This window comes from Dermacentor albipictus, chromosome 9, assembly GCF_038994185.2.
Source record: "Dermacentor albipictus isolate Rhodes 1998 colony chromosome 9, USDA_Dalb.pri_finalv2, whole genome shotgun sequence".
NCBI classification, from domain to species: domain Eukaryota; kingdom Metazoa; phylum Arthropoda; class Arachnida; order Ixodida; family Ixodidae; genus Dermacentor; species Dermacentor albipictus.
The window spans coordinates 130,002,989-130,029,947 of record NC_091829.1 but is presented as its reverse complement, the minus strand read 5'-3'; the positions used below and the strand labels follow the sequence as shown (position 1 = coordinate 130,029,947).

General features: G+C 48.2%; 1 protein-coding gene across 1 annotated transcript in view; it reads left to right on the top strand.

Moving 5' to 3' along the window:
* LOC135918841 (uncharacterized) overlaps positions 1-26,959 on the top strand; it is a 206,176-nt gene that overhangs the window by 157,992 nt on the left and 21,225 nt on the right. The window contains exon 5 of the mRNA XM_070526429.1: positions 8,556-8,662. Coding sequence (XP_070382530.1) covers positions 8,556-8,662 — 107 coding nt within the window. The remainder of the gene's footprint in view (positions 1-8,555; positions 8,663-26,959) is intronic.

Here is a 26,959-nt window from a genome sequence, read left to right as displayed (position 1 = left end):
ACCGGATCATTCGTCATACTCAGCCGCTTGATAGATGTGAACTATGTCGTCACCAAAGTGACGGCAAGTAATCGGCGTTCACGTGCGACGCAAGTTGTTCACGTGGCCAGACTCAAGCAGTACCATCACAGGTCCCTTCAACTCGCTCAGCGAGCTTCATCTGCCCCCAGGGAAAATGTCGCAGCACTGCACGACTGAGGCAGAGAAAGAAAAAGTAGAGTGTGCGCGCGTGAGCTCGGGGTACTCTGCGCCGGCTGGGCCTGGCCTGTAGCTTCCATCTCGGACCTCGTTTCACCCTGTAAATCAACATCATTCGTAACAATATTGTTTGGTGTTATTTTAATTTCAGTTTCTTATGCCGCCTTTCGGCAGGTTATTATAGCACTAAATGCAATGACGTGAAATGTTTTAAGAACAATTTTCTTACATACTTGAACTACACCGCGTCATGCGGTTCGTTTGAAGTTGCTAAACACCAAGCGTACAAAACGCTACGTTTCCACAGCAGTCACGATGAGTTAGTATGGTAAATATTGTGGGATCATAAACTCATTCTCTGCTCTTTCCTACCCTGGCTGTACAGGATGAGAGGTAGTGAAATATTGAGCGTATCGTTTCATGGTTCACAATGGCATAGGTTGTAGTGAACCGGTTCACAATGACATAGGTTGCACTGGCTAGACAAGTGCGAATGTGAAAAAAAAGCCTTCGCACATGCCTAACGACTGCAACATATGTCATTATGAACTGGTATATTTTACACTCATGTTTTGTTTTCGAGTAAAAAGAAACGAACGCATGAAATTACAGAAGCGTTCTATATAATGAGGCGTGCTTAAATATGGATCACTCAGCCACTAATTGCTGTCACTGACAAATATTTGTATTCTTGAATACTACTTCAAGCTTTGTAATATGTTTATACTAGAATTAATGACTCAGCAGCGCTCTGTCCTGTGCTCTTTACTCGCTCGTCCTATATTGCACTGTTCCTCTTTTTATTCTAAAGATGATCCAACCAGCCCCATCGAACACACTGCTGAAATTATTCAGGCCACAATTTTGGGGGCTTTAACAATAGTTTTAGGATGTTCCCTTTGTTGGAGAAACTACCTTCCACACTTTCCTAATTTTAATAACACGGAGTAAGCACAACACACTAAAGGATATGCATTGCAAAATGTGCCCCATCCTTGTCATTTCCTCTGCAAGTAAGCAGGAATGACGGCTACAATTTTAGCATTCCTGTGAACTTGCATGCGAACATTGTTAAAAAGCTGTTCTATATATGTGATGTGCTAACCTGAACCTGATGTCACCACTGGTCATCTTTTTCCCTTTATTAAACTTGTTTATGTGTAGGGTTCACTCTGCAAATATTCTCCGAGACATCAGCTCTGAATGTAACAAAAAGTACATTATCATCGATGCTTGCTAGAGATTATGCGACAGCTGCCATGCCGTGATCAACTAAGTCTTTATTTATTAATTATTTTTAGTATTATTTCTATTACTTTTCTCATAATTTTTTGTAAATATATTTGTGTGAATAAGCTGCCTTTAGTGCAAACATGCACCTTCTAGTTTGCATGCTGCCTTTTAACAACATGTTCACACATACTGACAAATGTTACTAGGGGGCCAGTAAAACGTCAGTAGCAACTACATAATGACATGTAAGTAAAATATTAGCACAATGTTACTACAGAGCCAAAATACTTGCTTTGGTTCACGGTTACTAGAATGTTTACAGACCATCTATGAACATGCTTCAATCGAAGTACGGTGGCCAATTGTTCACAGAATGTTACTAGGGTATATTAAGACAAATGTTAATAGGTGATTGGTAGGAAATTGGCAGAAGGTTTACAAACATTCTTCACTTGGAAGACTGTTAACATAGTGTAAACAAATGTCAGTTAATAGGGGATTGGTAGAAAGTTGGCAGAATGTTTATGTTCTTAAATTGGAAGAATGTTAGTAGGTGGTTGGCAGGTGGTTGGCAGAAGATCTACGAACATTCTTTTTTTGAACGAATGTTACTCGGGTCTATAAAGACAAATGTTCATATGAAAGCGGTAGGAAGCTTAAAGACATCTATGAGCACGTTTCTATTGGGAGTTGGTGGCCAATTGTTTCTAGGGTGGCACTAGATCGTTATTAGGACGTATAAAGACGGTTGGTAGTACTTAAATTGACTTTTTGTAGGTTATAGTAACAATGGTCTAAAGAAAGTCTAAAAAATGTTGCTAGAAATTTTTATAAGGGCGCGACCTCGTGCGTACCAGCTCAAAGCCACCAAGCAAGTCAAATGTTTTGCAACATTTATCCCGTGAAGCAGTTCTTTTCGTCATTACTCTTTCGAAGGTTTTCAGAACAAATATAGAGCCCCATGAATTTGATTTTTCTGTCGTTAAAATATTGCTCCATCAATGAACGAGAAGAAAGGTCGTTATCCGGGGGTGCCGATTTCTATTAATCACATCATGAGGAACTGAGAAACAAAGACGCCAAGGACAACACGGGGAAATTACATGTATTTATATCTCAATAAAGAAATGTTAAATTATTGGAAATGAAAGTGAATGAGAAAACAACTTGCTGCCGATGGGGAACGATCCCACATCTTCGCATTACGCGTGCGATGCTCTACCAATTGAGCTACCACGGCGCCATTTTCCCATCCACTTTCCTGGGTATTTATGTTTTACTACTTGTATCTTGTACTGTTTGCCTTTTTTTCTAAACATCATGTATTGTATCGGGGAGGCGAGAGCCCGTCAATCTGGATATGCAGCTTTTTCTCTCCCCCTCCAACATCCTTGGGATGGAAAATAAAGGCATTATTATTATTATTATTATTATTATTATTATTATTATTATTATTATTATTATTATTATTTTAACTTACCCTGGGAGCGTTAGCCAGTACCACCACTCGCAAACCTTGGCGGCGGATGTGGAACATCGTTTATGCCGTAGGCGTCACGAGCACGTGATCTATTTGGGCGAAGGCATCATCATCATCATCATCATCATCAGCCTAGTTACGCCCACTGCAGGGCAAAGGCCTCTCCCATACTTCTTCAACTACCCCGGTCATGTACTAATTGTCGCCATGTTGTCCCTGCAAACATCTTAATGTCATCCGCAAACCTAACTTTCTGCCGCCCCCTGCTACGCTTCCCTTCCCTTGGAATCTAGTGCGTAACCCTTAGTGACCATTGGTTATCTTCCCTCCTCATTACATGTCCGGCCCATGCCCATTTATTTTTCTTGATTTCAACTAAGATGTCGTTTACCCGCGTTTGTTGCTTCACCCAATCTGCTCTTTTCTTATCCCTTAACGTTACACCCATCATTCTTCTTTCCATAGCTCGTTGCGTCGTCCTCAATTTCAGCATAACCCTTTTCGTAAGCCTCCAGGTTTCTGCCCCATATGTTAGTACTGGTAACACACAGCTGTTATACACTTTCCTTTTGAGGGATAGCGGCAACCTGCTGTTCATAATTTGAGAATGCCTACCAAACGCACCCCAGCCTATTCTTATTCTTCTGGTTATTTCAGTCTCATGATCAGGATCCGTGGTCACTACCTGCCCTGAGTAGATGTATTCCCTTACCACTTCCAGTGCTTCGCTACCTATCGTAAACTGCTGTTCTCTTCCGAGACTGTTAAACATTACTTTAGTTTGCTGCAGATTAATCTTCAGACCCACCCTTCTGCTTTGCCTCTCCAGGTCAGTGAGCATGCATTGCAATTGGTCTCCCGAGTTACTAAGCAAGGCAATATCATCAGCGAATCGCAAGTTGCTAAGGTATTCTCCATCAACTTTTATCCCCAATTCTTCCCACTCCAGGCCTCTGAATACCTCCTGTAAACATGCTGTGAATAGCATTGGAGATATCGTATCTCCCTCTCTGACGCCTTTCTTTATAGGAATTTTGTTGTTTTCTTTGTGGAGGACTACGGTGGCTGTGGAGCCGCTATAGATATCTTTCAGTATTATTATATACGGCTCGTCTACACCCTGATTCTGAAATGCCTCCATGACTGCTGAGGTTTCGACTGAATCAAACGCTATATCGTAATCCATGCAAGCTATATATAAGTGTTGGTTATATTCCGCACATTTCTCTATCACCTGATTGATTGCGTGAATATGGTCCGTTGTTGAGTAGCCATTACGGAATCCTGCCTGGTCCTTTGGTTGACAGAAGTCTAAGGTGTTCCTGATTCTATTTGCGATTACCATAGTAAATACTTTGTAGGCAACGGACAGTAAGCTGATCGGTCTATAATTTTTCAAGTCTTTGGCGTCCCCTTTCTTATGGATTAGGATTATGTTAGCGTTCTTCCAAGATTCCGGTACGCTCGAGGTTATGAGGCATTGCGTATACAGGGTGGCCAGTTTCTCTAGAACAATCTAACCACCATCCTTCAACAAATCTGCTGTTACCTGATCCTCCCAAGCTGCCTTCCCCCTTTGCATAGCTCCTAAGGCTTTCTTTACTTCTTCTGGCGTTACCTGTGGGATTTCGAATTCCTCTAGGCTATTCTCTCTTCCACTATCGTCGTGGGTGCCACTGGTACTGTATAAATCTCCATAGAACTCCTCAGCCACTTGAACTATCTCATCTATATTAGTAACGATATTGCCGGCTTTGTCTCTTAACGCACACATCTGATTCTTGCCTATTCCTAGTTTCTTCTTCACTGTTTTTAGGCTTCCTCTGTTCCTGAGAGCCTGTTCAATTCTATCCTTGTTATAGTTCCTGATGTCGGCTGTCTTACGCTTGTTGATTAACTTAGAAAGTTCTGCCAGTTCTATTCAAGCTGTAGGGTTAGAGGCATTCATACATTGGCGTTTCTTGATCAGATCTTTCGTCTCCTGCGATAGCTTACTGGTTTCCTGTCTAACAGCGTTACCATCAAGTTCTATTGCGCACTCCTTAATGATGCCCATGAGATTGTCGTTCATTGCTTGAACACTATGGTCCTCTTCCTGAGTTAAAGCCGAATACATGTTCTGTAGCTTGATCCGGAATTCCTCTATTTTCCCTCTTACCAGTAACTCATTGATTGGCTTCTTGTGTACCAGTTTCTTCCGTTCCTTCCTCAAGTCTAGGCTAAATCGAGTTCTTACCATCCTATGGTCACTGCAGCGTACCATGCCGAGCACGTCTACACCTTGTATGATGCCAGGGTTCGCGCAGAGTATGAAGTCGATTTCATTTCTAGTCTCACCATTCGGGCTCCTCCACGTCCACTTTCGACTAACCCGCTTGCGGAAAAAGGTATTCATTATCCGCATATTATTCTGTTCTGCAAACTCTACTAATAATTATCATCTGCTATTCCTAGAGCCTATGCCATATTCCCCCACTGACTTGTCTCCAGCCTGCTTCTTGCCTACCCTGGCATTGAAGTTGCCCATCAGTATAGTGTGTTTTGTTTTGACTTTACCCATCGCCGATTCCACGTCTTCATAAAAGCTTTCGACTTCCTGGTCATCATGACTGCATGTAGGGGCATAGACTTGTACCACCTTCAATTTGTAGCTCTTATTAAGTTTCACAACAAGACCTGCCACCCTCTCGTTAATGCTATAGAATTCCTGTATGTTACCAGCTGTTTCGTTATTAATCAGGAATCCGACTCCTAGTTCTCGTCTCTCGGCTGAGCCCCGGTACCACAGTACATGCCCGCTTTTTAGCACTGTATATGCTTCTTTTGTCCTCCTAACCTCACTGAGCCCTATTAAATCCTATTTACTACCCTCTAATTCCTCCAATAACACTGCTAGACTCGCCTCACTAGATAGCGTTCTAACGTTAAACGTTGCCAGGTTCAGATTCCAATGGCGGCCTGTCCGGAGCCAGGTATTCTTAGGACCCTCTGCAGCGTCACAGATCTGACCGCCGCCGTGGTCAGTTGCTTGGGCGAAGGCAACTGGTTATTAAACCCACACATGCTACGTAAGGACATCGATGTTGACGGATTAGAGATCATCGTTATGTGGTGAACAAGAATAAATGGGGTTAACTGAGGGGCTTTACAGTTAAATAATCATATCGCAAGAAGCCAACAAACAAAAATACCAAGCACAACATAGGGGAAATTACTTGTACCTAATAATTGAATTAAGGAAACGATAAATAACGGCAATGAAAGCAGATGAAAAAAACAACCTTCTCGTACCTTACATAACGAATATCCCAAATCCGACAAGATTGATGCATTCAGGTAGCATATGTAGGTTTATTGACCAAGAGATGACTAATCACTATTTCAACCAAAATCACTATTTCAACCAAGAGATCACGTAATCGTGTCGCCTGCTGCCGAAAGCATGTTCCATATCCGCCGTCAAAATCTGTGCGTGGTGGCGCTGGCTAACACTCCCGAGGTTAGCTGTACTAGTAAAATATAAATACCCAAGAAAGTAGATGGGAAAATGACACTATGTTTGCTCAATTGGTTAAGGAATCGCACACGCTCTTCGAAGACATGTGATCCTTACCCACCTGTGACAAGTTGTTTTTTTCATCCATTTTCATTACCATTAAATTATCATTTCTTTAATTCACTTATTACGTCCAAGTAATTTGCCCTATGTTGTCCTTGGTGTCGTTGCTGACTTCTCATGATATGCTGTATCAATAAGGACGTTGTCAAAGAAAGTCGCCAGAGGCAAAACAACGGCGCCTGTCAATGTCGATGCCCAGCTCGCTGAACTAAGGTCTGCTATTGCGAACAGCAGTCTTCGCATAGTCAGACCAGTTGTTTTTTTCCGCCTATTAGCTGTCTGTCCGCCTATCCCACCAAATATTTGGGCCGATACTGAAGGTAGTATCATTTAAAGATGCGGGCTGACTAACGAAGGCGGTGTCGTCTAAAATCCGGACCACTCATTTCGGTACGTGTCACTTGTTTGGGATCTCTTCAATGAACCTCGTTGACGCCAACTTGAATATGCGGCAATGGGTATGGGGCCTCGGGGCCCCTGGGCGTGTGACACGGGGTGTGAGCCAATGAACCACTCTTCGATCAACCTCTCGGACACGAACTTGGGTCACTACGTATGCGCCACTCGGTATGCGCATACCCGCGGTGGTGCCATTAGAATAAGCAGCGTGCGCTGATCGAAGGTCGAGCAAGGACCCGGCTGCAGCAGACGCCTCAAACATGAGACGTTCCCACTGGTCACGTACTTCGATAGTCATCGTAGACGAATTCTGCCCGATTTCCTATTTGTGTTTAGTTTTGCTTTTGTCTAACCTTTCGTATTATGATCTCCGTACATAATGCACATGTCACTTATAGGAAATAATTCAGCTCGGAGTTCGTGCTTGTCGCTAACCTGTCGTTTGTTAAACACCATAGCTAGGAGCGCTGCTCACAGGGGTAACTAAATATGCCTCATCGCAGCATTAATAAAGTGGCTTACTAGAGCAGTACCTAAATGGTTTACTGCACAATAATTTTAACGTCAAGTAGGACAGGCACCACAAAGAGAAATGACGTTTTGAGGATGTTTTTAACTGACGCTTTCAGCACAACAAAATGAGGTTTATCGATCTGTGTTTAGCATCTGTGTCAATGCTTCTCGAACACTGGGTTACCTGCGACGTGACCTACGAAAGTTATCTTTCCTTATCCGCAAACTGGCATTTCAAAAATTTCTTCGCCCTCGACTTGAGTTCGCCTCTCCGGCGTGGTCTCGCCGCAAAAATTACTGAATTAACATGCTGGCATCAATTCAAAATATGGCCGCACGTTTCATTTTCCAGAATTATGACTACCGTTCTAGTGTAACTGAAATAAAGCTTCACTTTTCACTACAGCTGCTAAGGAATTGTCACGACATAGCCCTTTTCTCATTATTTCATAAATACGCCCACCACACTAATAAATGCTCCCCACACCTAGAAACGACATCGCACGCGTCACATAGATTACACAATTATCATATCTTCACGCGCATCTATTGTAAAACAGAAGCGTTTAACTGGTCTACGATCACACGTGGCATTAGTCGCGGGAACGGCCTCCCCAATAATATAGTTGCGGAAACTGACCGTGAAAAATTTAGGCACTCGCTCAATTCGTTTAACCCTTCTGGACCATTGCTATTATACTGTTTGTTTCATTTTTCCTACTCTTTACTTGCACTGTTATACGTTCGTTATAAAGTATATAATTACTTTATTATTGTACTCATACACAGCTGTATGCAGCCAATATGTTTCTGGAATTTTTAGGCTGTGCACTTGGCTGGTATTGTTTTTTTTCTTTACCTTCATATTGTTAGTAGATCCTATGTGCTTACTTGATTGTATGCCCCCCTTACTCAGTGCCTCAGGTAGAGGTCCTGTAAGGTATTTTACAAAAAAATAAATAAAGTATAGAGACGGCCGTGATTGCTCTGTCAGAGGCGCTCATGTTCTTGGCACAGGATGAAACCGTTCACAATAGGTTTCACGATGCATCAATGTGTACACAGCATTCTTATAAACCAAAATGACGAACCGGCAAATTTGGTTTTTGACAGGGCGGTGCAACAGTCTTTCTCCAAGCTCCCCAAGCACATGTGCTTTACCATTGACTGGAGAAAAGAACAGTTTATGAAGTTCGTTCATCAGAATCCGCTCATATTCCGTGAGTATTTTCTACTTGGAATTCCTACACGCATCTGGTTGATTTAATAACAGATTGTTATAGTTGTCCATGTGTTGTGCTGAACATTCGCGTAAATTAGGAAACCAAAACCATCTGCTGTGCATAGGCGTCTTGCTTCTAAAATTACAACAATGAAACGCATCAATTCTTGAATCTAATGTAAATATTCCAGAACACAATATTGAAGGCAACAGAATATCTATTTTTATCGCATAAAAATCTGCATGTGTAGTGGTTGTATTGCATCTGAAAACAGATTTTTTGTAGGTGCTTTGAGAATAAATCTTCTGTCGCGATTATCCATGATATTTGTCGCTGCCCCTTGCACTGCTAATTAATTCAGTTCAGCTTTATTTACTTAAGGACACCTTTGCTAGGGGTATTACTTAAGGGGTCGGTACAGTTGATAGGCATTCAAAAAAGCTGTACAAGAAAGCTACATTTTCGCAAGTGCATAAAAACAGAAAGGATGTGGCGTGAAAAAAAGGAGGGTATTTTTCAGCCAACAAAGACACATTTTCGAAGAAAACTGTAGTGCAGGTGGTTTCAAGCGACGTGGTGGGCAAGGGCGTTCAAGCGGTCTGATGCTGTGCGGGAAAAAAGAAGACGAAGAAAAAGTAGTTGTATGGGAGCACGGCTGTAGGACATGTAGTGGGTACCCAGTTCGTAGCGATATGCATGCGGGTGGTGTGCTATATCGCTCGTGAATTAGGGAACTAGGCTCAGGTAGTCAGCTCCGACATTGTCACGAGCTATCTCCAGCTGTTCATGTGCGATCTTGCTTGTCGCCTCCAGGCGATTGCAAAAATCGAAGACATAAGTGTATATCGTTCGCGTTTCTCCATCTAGTTCCTCGTTCGTCCGCAGTTCCCTTAATACCGTCGACGGCATGTTACCCAGTGGAGGGTACCTTGATGTCCTGCCATGATGCTTTCGTGAGCCACTTCTAATATGCCATGTCTAAATGATTTTGGTATGATCACTTGCTTAAATGTTTTGCCAGTGGCCAGGTGGTAAATGCAATACAACAATCATTTTTCTTCAATTAATTCGTAGCTGTGACCCTTTCCGGAGTTAAACGACTTGCTCACTTTGCGAAAAATATTATTAGGGTGAAGGGAAAGAAGAAGATGACATGGACTAGAGGAAGACGAAGTCTGGCAGTTGCCTGAACGCCATATACACCAGTTTTAAATGTACACTATTTTACACTCGTGGGCCTGCTTTCTTCCTGCAACATTTTGGTGGAAGGTATGGGGTACAATCACGGAACTTCGCAGAGGACGTCATCCATTGGCCGCGACAATGGCAAATCAACCGGCACAAGCGACAACGCCTCAGTAGCCCGTGCCAACGGTCATCTTCACTCATCCGCGGGACCCGGGGACGTTTTGTGGGACGGATAACGCTGACGTCGAGGACGGGCTTACGATATACTAGCGAGTGTGCGACAACAGGTGAGATCTAACAATGATGCTAGCAAACCTGATATCTTATCTGAGAAGAACTGCGAAGCAATGGTGTGATACACATGAAGATGGCATAATGAGCTAGGATGCCTGCAAAGAAAAAATGCGAGACCTGTTTGGCAGAACTGTCGGTCGGCAGCTGGCAGCAAAAAAAGAACTTGCGTCCCGCGCTCAGACGTCCACAGGATCCTATGTCGTGTACATACAGGATGTGCTGGCCCTCTGTCGCAAGACTGATAACAACATGACCAAGGCAGACAAGATTGGTCACTTACTAAAAGGTATTGCAGACGATGCCTGGAATCTTCTGACGTGTAAGGATTGTGCCACAGTGCATGCAATTGTAAAGGAGTGCCGGCGCTTCGAACAAGCGAAGGGCCACCGCGTCGCTCAACATTTTGACAGATTGTCCAATGCCGCAATGACACCTTCTTGTGAAGACCAGCCAGGGTTCGTTCAAACGACAGGACCGGAAGAAATAACGCTCGTCGTTCGCCGTGAGCTTGAAACCATGGCTCCGGCTCCAGTTCGTTCAGACTATCGGGAGAGTGTGCCCGCTATCGCCCTTATACAAGCGGTCGTTCGGGAGGAAATAGCAATTTTGGGCATTCCATCTCTCTGCTCGGTGCGCCATTCAAACACCTACCAGATTAGTCCGGCCGCTCGCTCCCAGACGCAAAGCTTTCCGCCATTCCGTCGCAACCCGGCTGACTGGGGCACAGTGGATTATAAACTCATCTGTTTTATTTGCCCCGGCATTGAACACATCGCCCGTCATTGTCGCAACCACTGGTCATCACCTCCTCGGTGGTCGCCTCCGAGTCACTACCGCCAAGTGCCAGGAAATCGTACTTTCTCGCCGTATACGCCGACCACGAACATCAACGCCGACAGTGATCCTCCAAGATCCAGGCGCTCCGGGTTCAGGTCCCGTTCTCCTCTGGTTCACCGCTCATCGTCCCCTTCTGCAGCCGCTCGCTTCACTTCGGGAAACTAGGTGGTGCAGCTCCCCGAGGGGAAGCTGAAACTTCGACCTGGCCCGCAAATCCTCTGTTGAACCTGCCTACACGTGGAAACCTACTGGGCATTGAAGTTGATGGCCTTCCTGGTACATTTCTCGTTGACACAGGAGCGCAGCTTTCAGTTATTATCGCTGCTTTCCCGCCGAAGGCTCAAAAAGGTTCTGATGCCCACCGTACCGTGCACTGTGCGAGTCGCCCATGGGACTACTTCACCTGTTCTTCGAATGTGTACAGCACGTGTGACCATTGGGGGCCATTCTACCGCTGTTTTATTTATCGACCTTGAGCACTGTCCGCGCGACATAATTCTCGGCCTCGACTTTCTTTCAAAACACTCTGCCCAAATTGACTGCTCCGCAGGTGTTGTACAGTTGGATCTGCCGCTTCCTGCTGACGCAACAACTTGTGCTTCACACCGCTTATGTTCTGCTGAGTTTGTAAGGCTGTCTCCACAGGCGGCTACAAACGCCCTCCTGACGCCCTGTCCTCCGGTACCTGATGCCGAGGACGTCGTGTCGCCACTTACGGACGTGGTTTTGTCTTGCCATATTACCCTACCAAGCGCCTTATTCCGGATCCGTGAAAGCTGCGCTCGCCTGTCCGTCCTCAATTTTGGATTTTCGTCGCATATTGTCACGTGGTAGTGACGGTGAAGAAAGAAGCAATACGGTGGAATACAAAACTAGCTTTTATTGGGCGAACCTGTGCCCACAAAACAGGCTACACTTATAGCACAACGACAGCGGCGAACACGGTCGGCGATCGTCGGGAATCTGATCAGCGGGTCAAGCGCGTCGGCTTTTATAGAGCAGTCGTCGAATGTTCCAGACTAATCGTTCGGACCCGCGTGCCTTCCAAAAAGTTTTACACCATTCGAGTCACGCGATGAAATCAGATAACATAAGGTTCGGCGTCAACAGACAGCCGGGTAGAATCATCGATAACTTTCCAGAAACGTCGGATACATGCAGACGCGTCCCTCGCTGTGCGATTACATTCGTTAAGCTGCGAAACGTGGTTGCCCGATAAAGATAAGTACACGTGTCATTACCCCCCTCTTAAAAAGCATCGACCCGATGCTGCAAACAAACGAAACTAATAAATAAGCACTCGTAGCAAAGAAAACAACAAAATAAGGGAAGTTCGTTAGCGTCCCTAAAACGGTTTAAGACGCACTACGTGGACCACTTCAGGTCGTGCGCGGCGCCGCTGTGAATGCGAAATGCCGTCTAGTACGACCTCATAGTCCAGTGCGCCAATACGTCGGATGACCTTGTAGGGTCCGAAATAGCGTCATCGCTTCTGGCGATGACTTCCGATGTAGGTTCCGAACCCTACATCGGAAGTCATCGCTTCTGGCTGGGGCTGCGGTAATTGTGGTTGCACCTCAGGAACTCCTAGCGATCGGTGCACCTCTTCTTTCACGATGTCCGCGATCGAGGCCACTTGAGGCTGCGACGAAGGCAAGACCTTGCGCAGTTCTTCGCGCACAATGGCCCTGATGGTCTCGCATAGGTCGTCCGTGGCCAGTGATTGAATTCCGGAGTAGCTTGTTGGCTTGGTGCGTCGGTCGAATTGCCGGTTCCGCAATTCCAGTGTCTTCTCGATGCTCGTCGCCTCACGAAGAAACTCGTCGACGGTCTTCGGTGGGCTTCTTACCATACCGGGGAAAAGTTCCTCTTTTACACCACCCATCAGTAGACGTACCTTCTTCTCCTCGGACATTTCTGGGTCGGCTTGGTGGAACAGACGGCTGATTTCCTCAGTGAAGATCGCGATCGTCTCATTCGGCAGCTGCGCTCTTGTCTCCAGTAGAGCTTGGGCTCGCTCTTTTCGCACGACGCTTTAAAACATTTGCAGGAAGCCGCTTCGGAAGAGGTCCCATGTCGTCAAGGTGGCTTCTCGATTCTCGAACCACGTCTTGGCGGCGTCCGCCAAAGCGAAATAGACATGTCGTAGCTTGTCGTCGCTTGCCCAGTTGTTACACGTGGCGACCCTCTCATACATTTCCAGCCAGGTTTCCGGGTCCTCAAATGTGGAACCGCGGAACGTCGGTGGTTCCCTGGGCTGCTGCAGCACGATGGGGGACGCTGGGCTTGCCATTGGGGTGGACTTGGTGGCGATCTTCCTGGTCGTCTCAGGCAAAAGTCTGTGCTCCGGAGGCAGTTGTTGAAGACGCTGGCTTGCTCGATGGTCTGGGACTACGTTGGTGTTGTCTTTGCGTTCCGGGCTTGGATCACGGCTTGTCGGGGGCGTCCGGTACATGAACCAAAAGCACCTCCACCAGATGTCACGTGGTAGTGACGGTGAAGAAAGAAGCAATACGGTGGAATTCAAAACTAGCTTTTATTGGGCGAACCTGTGCCCACAAAACAGGCTACACTTATAGCACAACGATAGCGGCGAACACGGTCGGCGATCGTCGAAAATCTGATCAGCGGGTCAAGCGCGTCGGCTTTTATAGAGCAGTCGTCGAATGTTCCAGACTGATCGTTCGGACCCGCGTGCCTTCCACAAAGTTCTACACCATTCGAGTCACGCGATGAAATCGGATAACATAAGGTTCGGCGACAACAGACAGCCGGGTAGAATCATCGATAACTTTCCAGAAACGTCGGATACATGCAGGCGCGTCCCTCGATGTGCGATTACATTCGTTAAGCTGCGAAACGTGGTTGCCCGATAAAGATAAGTACACGTGTCAATATGGTGCCACATGGTATCACACCTTTGGAAGAATTTGAGATTTCTTCTTTGACCTCTGAATCCTTGCTCAGTGCCAATGTACCTTTGTCACCCACTCCTTCGTACTCGACGCCTGCAGACGGTGTTTATAAGATGATTGCCCTTGACCTTCCTTCCGAGCAAAGAACAGCTCTTCGTCACCTCCTGTCATCTTATAAGGATCTCTTTGATTTGGACGATCACCCACTGGGCGAGACATCTGTTGTCACACATCGCATCAACACCGGTGACACCAGCCCCATTCATAGGCGGCCATATCGTGTCTCCGCAACAGAAAGGGCCATCATACAGAAAGAGGTAGACAGGATGATGGACAAGGACGTCATTGAACCTTTCAGTAGCCCGTGGGCATCATCGGTTGTCTTAGTAAAGAAAAAAGACAACACGTGGCGCTTCTGCACTGACGACCGTCACCCCAACAGCATAACAAAGAAGGATGTTTATCCCCTGCCTCGCATTGTTGACGCTCTTGACTGCCTTAACGGATCCCAATACTTTTCATCAATTGACCTCCACTGCGGCCATTGGCAGATTAGCGTCGATGAGATGGACAGCGAGAAAACCGCCTTCGTCAAGCATGCCCTCCGTGTTTCGAAGGGCTGGCCTTCAGCTAAACTCCTCCAAGTGCCATTTCGGTCGCCGTAAAATTAACATGCCGGGCCATCTCGTAAACGCCGCCGAAATCCAACCTGATCCACAGAAAGTTCACGCCTTGCGAAATTTCGCTGTGCCTTGTTCAACAAACGACGTCCGTAGTTTTTTGGGTTTATGCCCAGAAACCTTTGCCGACAACATTTTGCCGACATCGCTCACCCGCTCAATGTCCATCTTGAGAAAGATCTCTTCCTCTTGGGGACTACTGCAGGAAAAAGCTTTCTCTACCCTGATTGAGCGGCTTGCAACTTCCCCGATTCTGTCACACTTTGAAGCTTCTGCGACCACTCAAGTACGAACTGACGCGAGTGGTCATGGCATCGGCGCTGTCCTCGCTCAGCGTCAACAGGGCAAAGACCATGTAATCGCTTACGCCAGCCGCCTTCTTTCTATGCCTGAGCGAAATTACTCCATTACTAAGAGAGAGTGTCTCACGCTCGCATGGGCGGTCGCGAAATTTCGACTGTACCTTTTCGGTTGGAGCTTCTGCGTCGTAACCGACCATCACGCCCCCTGCTGGCTCTCTTCTTTGAAGGACCCAAGTAGACGACTGGCGCGTTGCGCATTGCGTCTACAAGAATATACATTTTCTATTTTGTATAAATAAGGGCGCCTGCATAAGGACGCTGATTGCCTGTCCTGCAATCCCGTGGATCAACTAGTCGCTACCGATCCAGACTTTGACCTCAGTGTTCTATCCCTCTCTGGCTTCTTCCATATTGGTGACGAGCATCGCCAAGATCCTGTTCTTCGACCACTTATGGAGCGCCTAAGCTCCTCGCGCAATGACCCGTCCATCCGGATATTCACCTTGCGCGATAGAACTTTATACCGTCGTAGCGTTCGTTCTGATTGCCCAGGGCTCCTTCTAGTCGTTCCCAAGTACCTTCGCCTGGCCCTGCTTCAGAAACTGCACTACGCTCCTACTGTTGGACATCTTGGCATCACTCACACTTGCGATCGCTTGCGTCGCCGGTTCTTCTAGCCCGGCATTTGTCGCTCTGTGCGCCGTTATGTTGGTTCTTGCGACATGCGTCAGCACCGGAAGACGCTTGCTATGCCGGCTGCTGGTTTGCTTCAACCAATTGATATCCCTACAGAGCCCTGTTTCCCCGTGGTCCACAACCTCCTTGGCCCCTTTCCAATCTCCATCAAAGGAAATAAATGGATTGCTGTAGCAACAAATTATGCCACGAGATATGTCATCGCATGAGCGCTGCCAACCCGCTGCGCTACACATGTCGCCGACTTCTTACTATACGACGTCATCGTGCACCGTGGCACCCCTCGCCAGTTACTCAGGGATCGCGGCCGCTACTTTCTATCGAAGGTTGTCGATAATCTGCTCCGCTCTTGTTCTACAGTACACCAGCTTGCAACCGCGTCCCACCCTCAAGCGAACGACCTCACTGAGCGACTCAACCGCACACTAACTGAAATGCTGGCCATGTACGTCTCTTTCGCATACAACTCGTCCCGTCACGACACTACCGGATTTTCACCACTTTACATATTGTATGGCCGCAACCCCAACTTGCCCTTCGACACGTTGCTACCTTCTGCCGTACAATCACCCAGCACTGGTTACGCTCGCGATGCTATTGCCTTAGCTGCCCAGGCCCGAGATGTCGCCCGTCATCGCCTCACAGTCTCGCAAGCTTCTCAAAAGCGACGCTACGACCTTCGCCACGGAGACCTCCATTTTTCACCTGGTTCCCTTGTCCTTCTCTGGACGCCTTCACGTCACGTCGGATTGTCGGAAGAACTACTTTCCCGCTATTCTGGTCCGCACCAGACCTTACGTCATCTGCCCGACGTCAGATACGAGATCGCCCCAGTCGGTCAGCCTTCAGTGCCTCCCAAGTTCACCAGTGATGTTCACGCCACCAGGCTCAAGCCATATGTCCCCCCATTAAGTGAGACTGTATAACTTGCAGCGGGATGCAGCTAACCCCGCCGGGAGGGTGATGTTACGGTGAAGGGAAAGAAGAAGGTGACATGGGCTAGGGGAAGACGAAGTCTCGTAGTTGCCTGAACGCCATATACACCAGTTGTGAATATACACTATTTCACACTCATGGGCCTGCTTTCTTCCTGCAACCATATGTTTCAGCGTCGGGATTTTCCGCTGTTCTTCAATGAGTTGTCCTTTAGTTACGTCACGAAAAACAATTGTAGGAACGCACAAGGGAGGAATCTTGGCTTGGGTTTGTTCTTCAGTTTTGGCTTTAGCCACGCCCAAAACAGGCTGAGGCTTCCTAGGCGCCTTAGTCAGTTTAATTTCTATCGAGGACGGCTCCTCGTTGAAAGCAGCGGGGTGATCCCAGTCAGAGATCGGATCGTATGATCCTGTGGCGCCTGGAAGATTTCCTAGAACAAGGTCGTAGAGGGGCTCGTGCATACATGCCACTGTTAACTTGCCTGTAAAGTACGGCGTGTTCACTTGTATGACAGCTTCAGGCAGGTAGCGTGTTGAGCCGTCCAGAAGAACAACGTTGCTAGTGTTTCCCGTCATATACACCTCTAGAACGTGTTCTCGTCTGACAATTGCGGTATTACAACAGGTATATCGTAATGCACGAACATATCTTCCTACCAGTCGGCCTTCGACCACTTGCATCCCGTCGATGCGAAAAGGTAGAGCATTGCCAGGGTTCTCACCGCCGCTGTTACTTGATCGGCGAGTCTTCTTTCCTGGGCGCTTTGATGTTTTCACTGGACGAGTCCGAACTGGTTGAGATTGGTTGAGTGCACACGAAGAACTCGGTTTGTTGTCCCCTACTGATTTCGACAATTTTCAGCAGTATGTCTGGTTCTGTCACAATACTTACATTTGAGCATATGCTTAGGTGGGGTACGGCAGTCAGGAGCCCTATGTCGAAACCGGAGACCGAGGATGCACATGAGTTGCTGTTTCCTGGGAGCGTCAATGTTTTTCCCACCGGAATCCTTTGTGTTATTGGGACCTTTTCCTAGGTTTGTCAAGTTCTGCACTTCAAGAAAGCGATCGGTCAAGCTGGCAAATTCGTCAAGGGATTTGCACTCTCGCTCCCTCAAGAAAATGACTAGCTTTGATTCACAACATCGCAGAAACTGTTCAGAAATCATGTGATCCCGTAGACCTTCATGCGTTTTAGGCAGGTTAGCCATCTCAATCCAATGATAAAAATAACCTGAAATACTTGCGGCTGTCTTGCAGTTTCGGCCTCAACTGCTCGTGCTTTCCGAAGCTTCTCTTGGTAGCTTTGAACCGTGAATTGAAACCTCTGTAGTAAGGCTTTCATTACCTTTGGGTAATATAATGAATCGGTGCCCATACGACCGATCACAGTTAAAGCTTCACCAGTTAGACACATGCTCACAGCAAGGTCCCATTTTTCTTGTGGCCAGTCCTGCCCTGTTGCTACGTGCTCAAATCGCTGCAAAATACGCGCGCAAGTCATCGCGTTTCTCTTCAGACACAGAAAGTAACTTCTGTGGATTTAGGCATGACGAGGAAGTGATGGGCGCAGTCAAAATTTCAGAAGCCACTGCCGGCATATTCCGAGCTCCGTCCTGAAGCTGCAGCTTTAGCTGGAGGACCTCCGTCCATTAGCTGCAGCTTTAGCTGGAGGATCTCCCGTTGCCTCTCGTCAGCCAAGCGCGGTAATTCAGCAGCTTCCTTGATTTCCTCTCGCTCCGCAGCGTTCTCGTTCCTTTGTTTTGCCTGTTCGGCCTCAATCCATCTGCGAAGTTTTGCGCCTGACAATCCTAGTTTGAGTGGTATCGCCGTGAGTTTCTCTAAATGCATGGTGCCGTCTACTAATATGTGTCCGCGCTCAAGCGAAACTGCCCTCTTTTACTGTATTTACGAATGAATTCGGGCAGGCTCGCCAGATTGTGGTGTTATTGGGTACAGGATCACTTCAGAAAGAGACAGAAGCAGCACACAGAAGGACAAACACACATCAGACTTGTATTGGACGAGCTTAACACATTGAAACGGCACACACACGCGACAGTTCCCCAAAAGACATTCTACAAGAGATGCAGCTATATATATATATATATATATATATATATATAAATATATATATATATATATATATATATATATATATATATATATATATATATATATATATATATATATAGATTCGCAACGGGGGTCCTATTGCAACGGGGGGAGCAAGCACTTCACGTCGTCTTCTCATGCACCAGCACACCAGCACCATGCCCACTGCACCACCATGCAACACCATGCAACAGCTGCAACACCACCATGCAACAGCTGGGGGTAGCGTTCGGCTGCGGAGTTCGAGGATGTCGAAGGGAAACCCAGCACCTCCACCAAATGCAACGGGGGTGTTCGCCTAGCAGAAGGGTCACTGGTTATAGGTTGTAGCGCTAGGCTTAAACAGGTCGGCGCTATATCGTAACGGGGAAGCAAGTACTTCACGTCGTCTTCTCAAGCACCAGCACACCGGCACCATGCCCACTGCCCAGTGCTTTCAGTACAATATATATATATATATATATACGAGAAGAAAGGGGGGTTAACCGAGGGGCCCGATTTTTACTAGTGATATCATAAGAAGCCAACACTGACACCAATGACAACATAGGGGAAACTACTTGTGCTGATTAAATGAAATACAGAAACGATAAATTAATGGAAAATAAAGTGGGTGAAAAAACAACTTGCCGCAGGTGGGAACCGGACCCACAACCTTCGCGTTTCGCGTGCGATGCTCCGCCAATTGAGCTACGACGACGCCGTTTTCCCATCCACTTTTTTCATCCACTTTAATTTCCGTTAGTTTATCGTTTCTTTATTTCATTGAATAAGCTCAAGTAATTTCCCCTATGTTGTCCTTGGTGTCAGTGTTTGTTGGCTTCTTATGAAATGACTACATATATATGAATTGGTCAAATATAATCAGCCTACAGCTCAGGCGGAAGCACATGTCGCCATGTCGGAGACATCAGGGAACCGGTGTCGGATAGCAGTATTGGACAGCCAGGTCGGACAGCAGGGTCGGACCGCCTCGTGGGGCTCAAGTAGCCCTGCGCCACAGTCGATGTACCGGAACGTCAGCGGGCCAGGTTTCCTGCAGGCGGGGTTTGCGCTTGGGAGCACACAGCAGCAGCCACCGTGTCACGTCCACAGGGGTAGCCCTGGGGCCTCTCACCCGATCGCGCGTTCAGCCAGGCTCAGGACTACCAGCCCTCCTGGACGAGTTGTCCAGCGGAAGAACTGGGCGAGGTAGCCTCTCAGCCGGTGACAGCGTTGATTCGGGCGCAGACGTAGTGACGTGGGCGGCGATAGCTCCTATGGGCCGGACGCCCAGCGAGGAAGCTCTTTTTCCCTCGAACGCCGAACGTCGCGCATTTCTCACGTCACGGGCCCCACTCTCTCGCGCCACGCTTTTCCAGGCGCCACTGTTGAAGCTCACGAATCGGTGTGGATGACGATGATGAGGGCCCTTTTGCACACACCCACTCGCGTGTATTTGCCAAGAGTAGGTCTCCTCTTCGCCACCGCATGGCGCACTGCCTTCATATGTTTGTTTCCCACTCTCGCGTACCATATATTATCACAGTCGTTACTTTGCCTTGCAGTGCTCGGTGAGCTATGCGAGGCCCATTGTTTATAAACCTCGTTAAACGTGTTGTGAGTGACAAACAATACATTTTTATTATGTGAAAGTGTTTTTGCGTGGTCTTCTCGGCGAACTACGTGAGGCCATGCAATAACGGCTCCCAGATAAAACGAGTCGAGAAGTTTCTAACGTGGTCTTGTATACAGCTACCGATGACATATGACAGGTATTAAACCTTCCAAACAGGCCGTTGTCTAAACGTGTGATTGAGGGAACACAGCTATTCCCTAAGATGTCCGCCTTGTTCATGTCTGGTTCAGCTTTGCAGCACTTGCGGATGCCAACCAGTTTGAAAGAATCATCATGTTGCACAGGCAACGTGACTGTGTTATCTCGACGACGTAATTTTTCTTGCTCCAACCTTTGAAACCCACATTCACCGTCTCGCGATCGTTTTCGTTGTGTTTGGCGCTGCGAAACGTTAGTTCAACTCGTCGAAGTGTGACTTTGGTTGACGTTATACAACTGTTCTCTGGCGCCTTGTAAACGCCGATGGAATTCAACCTAACCCGGCCCAAGTTCGAGCCATGCAAGACTTTCCTGTACCATGCTCAGTTAACGACGTTCGCAGCTTCATAGGCTTATGCTCGCACTTTTGTCGCTTTGTTCGAATTTTGCTGACATTGCGCGCCCTCTCACCGAGCTTTTAATGAATGACGTCGCTTTCACGTGGGGACAGCGGCAAGCCGAAGCCTTCACAGCATTCAGCCCGCTCTTTCGAGCTCCCCAATTTAAGCCCATTTTCACCCTTCAGCACCCACTGAAATCCGTAGAGATTCTAGTGGTCACGGCATTGGTCCTGTTCTCGCCTACATTCAGCGTGGTCAAGAGGGCGTTATCGCTTACACTTGCCGCCTTCTGTCCACTGCCGAGCGCGACTGCTCTATCATGGAGTGAGAGTGCCTAGCGCTGGTTGGGGCAATAGTGATTTTGCGCCCATACCTACTTGGTCGTCATTTTCGCAAAATTACCGACCACCACGCGCTCTGCTGGCTCTCCTCGTTGAAGGACACTACATGGCGTCTTGGGCGTAGGGCACTGCGCTTGCAACAGTGCACTTTTCTTTAGTGTACAAATCCGGTAGTTTACGTCAAGACGCAGACTGCTTCTACCACCACCCTGTTTACCCACCGGAAGCAACCTACCTCGAATCCAACACGAGCGTTATATCCATCCCAGGCTTCCTCAACAATGGCGAAGAACAACGCTATGTTCCCTTTCCGCGAACCATCATCGATCGGTTAAGCTCGCGAACTCCTGAACTTTCCCTGCATCTCTTCTGTATTTCCGACGCAGTCCTGTACAAACGCAACTTGTGCCCTGATGGTGCAGACCTAGTGCTGGCCTTACTGGGGCACCATCAACCCACCATGCTTCAAGAACTCCACGACGCGACCACCCCTAGGCATCTCGGTGTCACTCGCGCCTTTGACCGAGTACAGCGCCGCTTCTTGTGGCCCGACCTCTACCACGTTGTGCACCGTTGGCACTGCTTGCGACCTGTGCCAACGCCGAAAGCCTACTCCCATGGCTTCAACTGGACTTTTACAACCCATAGATATTCCAACAGAGCCTTTATTTCACATGGGGCTCGACCTACTTGGCCCTTTCTCTTTCTCAACTAAAGGCAACAAATGGGTTGCCGTTGAAACCGATTACGGCACGCGCTTCGCCATCACAAGAGCTCTGCCTTCAAGTTGTGCGGCTAACGTCGCAGATTTCATCCTGCACAAAGTCATGCTGCACCACGGCGCTCCACGTCAGTTCCTCACGGATCGCGGACGTTACTTCTTCTCAAAGGTCATTGACGATATCCTCCGCCTATTCTCTACTGAGCATCAAAGAGCCAATGCTTACCTACCACATATTAAAGGTCTCACAGAGCGACTGAAGAGAACGCTTATCGACATGCTAGCTATGTACGTTTCTCCAGACCACCCGGGCTCGGACGTCGCTATGCCATATGTCACTTTCGCGGACAATTCGTCCCGCCATGACACTACAGGTTATTCTCCGTTTTATGTACTGTTTGGCCCTGATCCCGCGTTCCACCTGGACACCATAATTCCACAACTCACACAGTTGCACATAGCTTTTGCCCGCGATGGGATTCGCATGGCAGCACAGTCCCGTCAGATTTCCCGCGCTTGCCTCACTGATTCCCAGGCTTCGCAGAAGTCCCGTTACGATGCGCACCATAGGGACTTGCAGTATTTACCTTGCGCCCTCGTGCTCCTGTGGTCACCATCTCGTCGGGTGGGCTTATGTGAAAAACTTCGGTCACGATATTCAGGTACCTACCGCATCCTGCGGCAACTTTCGGATGTGACGTACGAGATCGCTCCCGAAGAGCCAGACCCGTCGTTCGTACAGCCAATTACCGATGTTGCTCATGTTTCGCGTTTAAAGCCTTCATGCGTGCCTTGTCCGGTCCATAATCGCTTGGGCCGGGTCGGCCTCCAGCCCCGGCGGCGTTGTGTCGCGATGCAGAAAAGGACGTGTAAACAAGATACGATGACGAAGTGTTGTTGCTGAGGCGCTTAGACCGCCATGTTCTAGCCTCAGGTGGCCCCTTCCGCATTTGCCTTGCATAAACAGCATTCGTGCTTGTCTCGGCCTCGCAACAATATATATTGTTGCGCCCACAAAAGGCGTTACTTTGCAGCCGGGTAGAGTTAGAAGCGATGACCTTGATCAGCTGAGCGCCTGTCCAGATTCAGCCAGCCAGTCACACGTCGTCTTCCTCGTTCACCATCCTTCGTTGCCCCCCGCATACTGTTTGTTGAGGCGCGAACCCACTATGCACCTAAGAGCGTAACACTTCCCTCCGCGCAGACTAAGCCCGCCGGGCAAGTCAAACAGGCTGTCGAGAAATAAAGGGCTTTAATCGGGCGACATGCGAAAGTTCAGTCGTTGCTGACCGTCGGCCATTTGATGTGAGACGTGCTATGCGCTCCGTAATAACATAGGGTCCAACATACTGGGCCAGCAGTTTTTCACATAGTCCACGTTTCCTGGTTGGTTTCCAGAGCAACACTAAAGCACCAGGGTCATATATCACGTGTCGGCGTCGGCGGTCGCAGCGTGCCTTCGAGCGGTCTTGTGAAACAAGAGTGCGTAAAGAAGCAAGTCGTCGGGCTTCTTCAGCAAGACAGACTGTCTCTGATATACAAAGATTATCGTGGCTGGAAAACGGGAAGATAGTGTCTAGTGTATAACGAGGTGGACGAGCGTAAAGAAGAAAGAAGGGACTGTAGCCCGTAACTTCATGCTTTGAGGTGTTAAATGCGTACGTAATGAGAGGTAGCACGCTGTCCCAGTTTTTATGATCTGACTCGACATACATGGACAGCATGTTAGTAAGAGTTCTGTTCGTGCGTACCGTAAGGCCATTTGTTTGGGGATGATACGGCCGGGGTGGAATGTCGAAACCTTGAAGCACATAGACGAAGCATCTCTTCGACCACGTCTGCAGTGAACTGCCGCCCACGATCGCTGATGATGACTCTGGGAGGTCCATGTCGGAGAATGACAAAACGCAGCAGGAAAATACACACTTCGGTTGCAGTAGCCGATGGTATTGCAGCTGTCTCACAGTAGCGTGTCAAGTGATCGGCACACACGATAATCCAGCGATTCCCATTGGATGAACGCGGAAAAGGACCGAGGAGGTCGATGCCAACTTGCTCAAAGGGAGTGCTGGGGGTGGCACTGGATGGAGTTGACCAGGAGGAGCACTCGTCGGACGCTTATACCGTTGACACTCGCTGCAGCTGGACACATACTGGGCGGTCGTCTGGCGCATTTTAGGCCAGTAGAACCTTTCTTGAAGGCGGTAGAGAGTTCGCGCAGAACCCAAATGTCCAGATGTTGGATCGTCATGCATAGCGCGCAAGACGGAGACACGGAGACTCTCCGGGACCACCAGAAGATATCGTGGGCCTGTAGTAGAATAGTTCTTTTTGTAAAGAACCCCATCATGAATACAGAAACGAGTGGATGGTGCTGATTGTCTTGCAGTAATGAGCAGTGGTTCTAATGTTTTGTCTTTTTGTTGCTCGACTTTGAAGGTATTTATATCAGGAAATCCCGGCTCCAGTGATGCAATATAGCAGTCGAAGTTGTCCGCGTCGCAGTCCATCGTTGGAAGCGGCATGCGTGAGAGGCAGTCAGCGTCGGCGTGTCGGAGGCCGCTTTTATAAGAAACGGTAAAGTTATATTCCTGTAAACGGAGTGCCCAACGCGCAAGCCGGCCCGACGGATCACGGAGATTAACCAGCCAGCAGAGAGAATGATGGTCTGTCACCACAGTGAAGGAGCGCCCGTACAGGTACGACCGGAAGCGCCGTACTGCGAAAATAACTGCAAGACACTCTTGCTCTGCAACGGTGTAGTTACGCTCGGACTTACTTAAAGAACGACTCGCATAGGCGACGACGTGTTCTTTGGTGTCGACGCGTTGAATAAGGACAGCGCCGATGCCAATACCGCTAGCGTCCGTATGAACTTCTGTAGGAGCCGCATGGTCGAAGTGTCGGAGAATGGGGTGAGACGTCAGACGAGACTTCAGCTCACGAAAACTAGCTTCACATTCAGGAGTCCATTCAAAGGGAACGCCCTTCTGGAGGAGGCATGTCAGAGGATACGCGATGCTGGCAAATCCACGAATAAAGCGGTGGAAGTACGAGCAAAGCCCAAGGAAACTTCGTAGCTCTTTTACATGGTGAGGTTGCTTGAAGGCTTCCAGTGAAGCAGTTTTCGCTGGATCAGGTCGTATACCGTCCTTATCCACTAGGTGTCCCAGAACGAGTGTTTGGCGCTCTCCAAAATGGCACTTCTTCGAGTTGAGGACCAAACCCGCTTTGTCCAAGCAGTCTAGCACAAGATCGAGACGTGCGTTGTGCTCACTGAACGTGCGCCCGAAAATCACTACATCATCTAGATAGCACATGCATACTTCCCACTTCAAACCACGCAGGATGTTGTCCATGAAGCGCTCGAAAGTTGCAGGCGCATTACAGAGCCCGAACGGCATCACATTAAATTCAAAACGTCCATCTGGTGTTACAAATGCTGTTTTCTCCTTGTCTGCCTCGCGCATAGGAATCTGCCAGTACCCCGACCTCAAGTCAACAGACGAAAAGTAAGACGCTGATGAGAGGCAGTCGATAGCATCATCAATACGCGGAAGAGGATATACGTCCTTTTTAGTGATGGTGTTGAGGCGGCGGTAGTCCACACAAAATCGCCATGAACCATCTTTCTTTCTAACCAGGATCACTGGCGCTGCCCACGGACTACAGGATTCTTGGATTACATTCTTATTTAGAATTTCGTGGACTTGGTCATTGATCACCTTGCGTTCCGATGGTGAGACTCTGTATGGTTTCTGTCGCAGTGGTTGGGCAGATCCCGCATCTATGCGATGGTGTATACGAGAAGGAGGAAACAATGGTGGTCCCTCTCGCTGGAAGAAGTCAAACAGTCGGGCATGTTGTAGCAGAATATTCGCCACGTCGTGACGCTGCTTAGTGCTGAGCGACTTGTTTACCATAGTCAGAAATGAGGAGTGCGCCGCAGGGCAGACATTAGCGAAATGGCGCTCATCCGCAGAATCAAGGGCCTCTGTAAGAATGGCGAGCGATAGCACGTGAACTTCATGGTAGGCGGCAAGTTTCAGACCCTGTGGTAGTATTGCAGGTTCACTGGAATAGTTTACGGCCCATAAGTTGGTGCGTCCCTGAACAACCGACAGCGTGCAATACGGTATCAGTACATTCCTCTTGATGCAACTCAGGTGAACGGGCTCCACGGTAGCGTCAAACGTTCCGTCGGTGGTGGGGAAACAGGCGACTGAAACACACGTTGCGGATAACGGAGGCACAACGGTATCCCGGGACACACAAAGCACACTTGCACGATACGGTGGGCCTTCCATAAACGCAGCAGAAAAGCTTGTACCTACACTGATTTCACCCGTTTTGCAGTCGACGGTGGCACCACACAGTTTCAAAAAATTAAGGCCCAAGATTACGTCATGCGTAGAATGAGGTAGAACAGCGAACTCCGCGTTAAATATTTGACCACCCAAGCTCACGTCTACATTACACACGCCCACAGGATACAACAACTCCCCACTCACTCCGCGAAACGTATCGGCACGGTCCCAGCGAAACATCACCTTTCGTCCTAGGAGGCTTTTAAACGCCAGACTCATCACTGAAACGGTTGCTCCCGTGTCCACTAAGGCCATGGACGAAACCCCCTCAATTAATACAAACACCTTATCCTTGAACATACAAATGGTTGGAGGTATCTCTGTCGACAGCGAAGATTGTCCAGCGACCTCACCTCCAACGGCCGCGCTAGCTAGTTTTCCGGAGGTGGCGACGGCCATCGACGCCGCGGAGAGGGCGATCGGCTTACACGAGGAGCGGGTGGTGGTGTCAAGCTGCGATCGGATGCTGGAGAACGGTTCCGCAGCGGCTCCGGGTGCTGGTGAGGCAAGTTTCCGAAGTATGTGTGCGAGGGCGAGTATGTTTCGCCCAGAGGAGCGCGGTACTGCCTAGACATCGTCGATCGGTCGAACTTCGGTGGTTGGCGGCGATTGCAGTACCTGGCAATGTGACCTAAGTCACCACAGCTATAACACACAGGTAAACGACGATCTATGAACTGCCCTTCGAAGCGCTCAGCCGTGGGGGGTCGTGTAGCAGAGCGAAGCGGCTGGGCCTGCTGCACAGG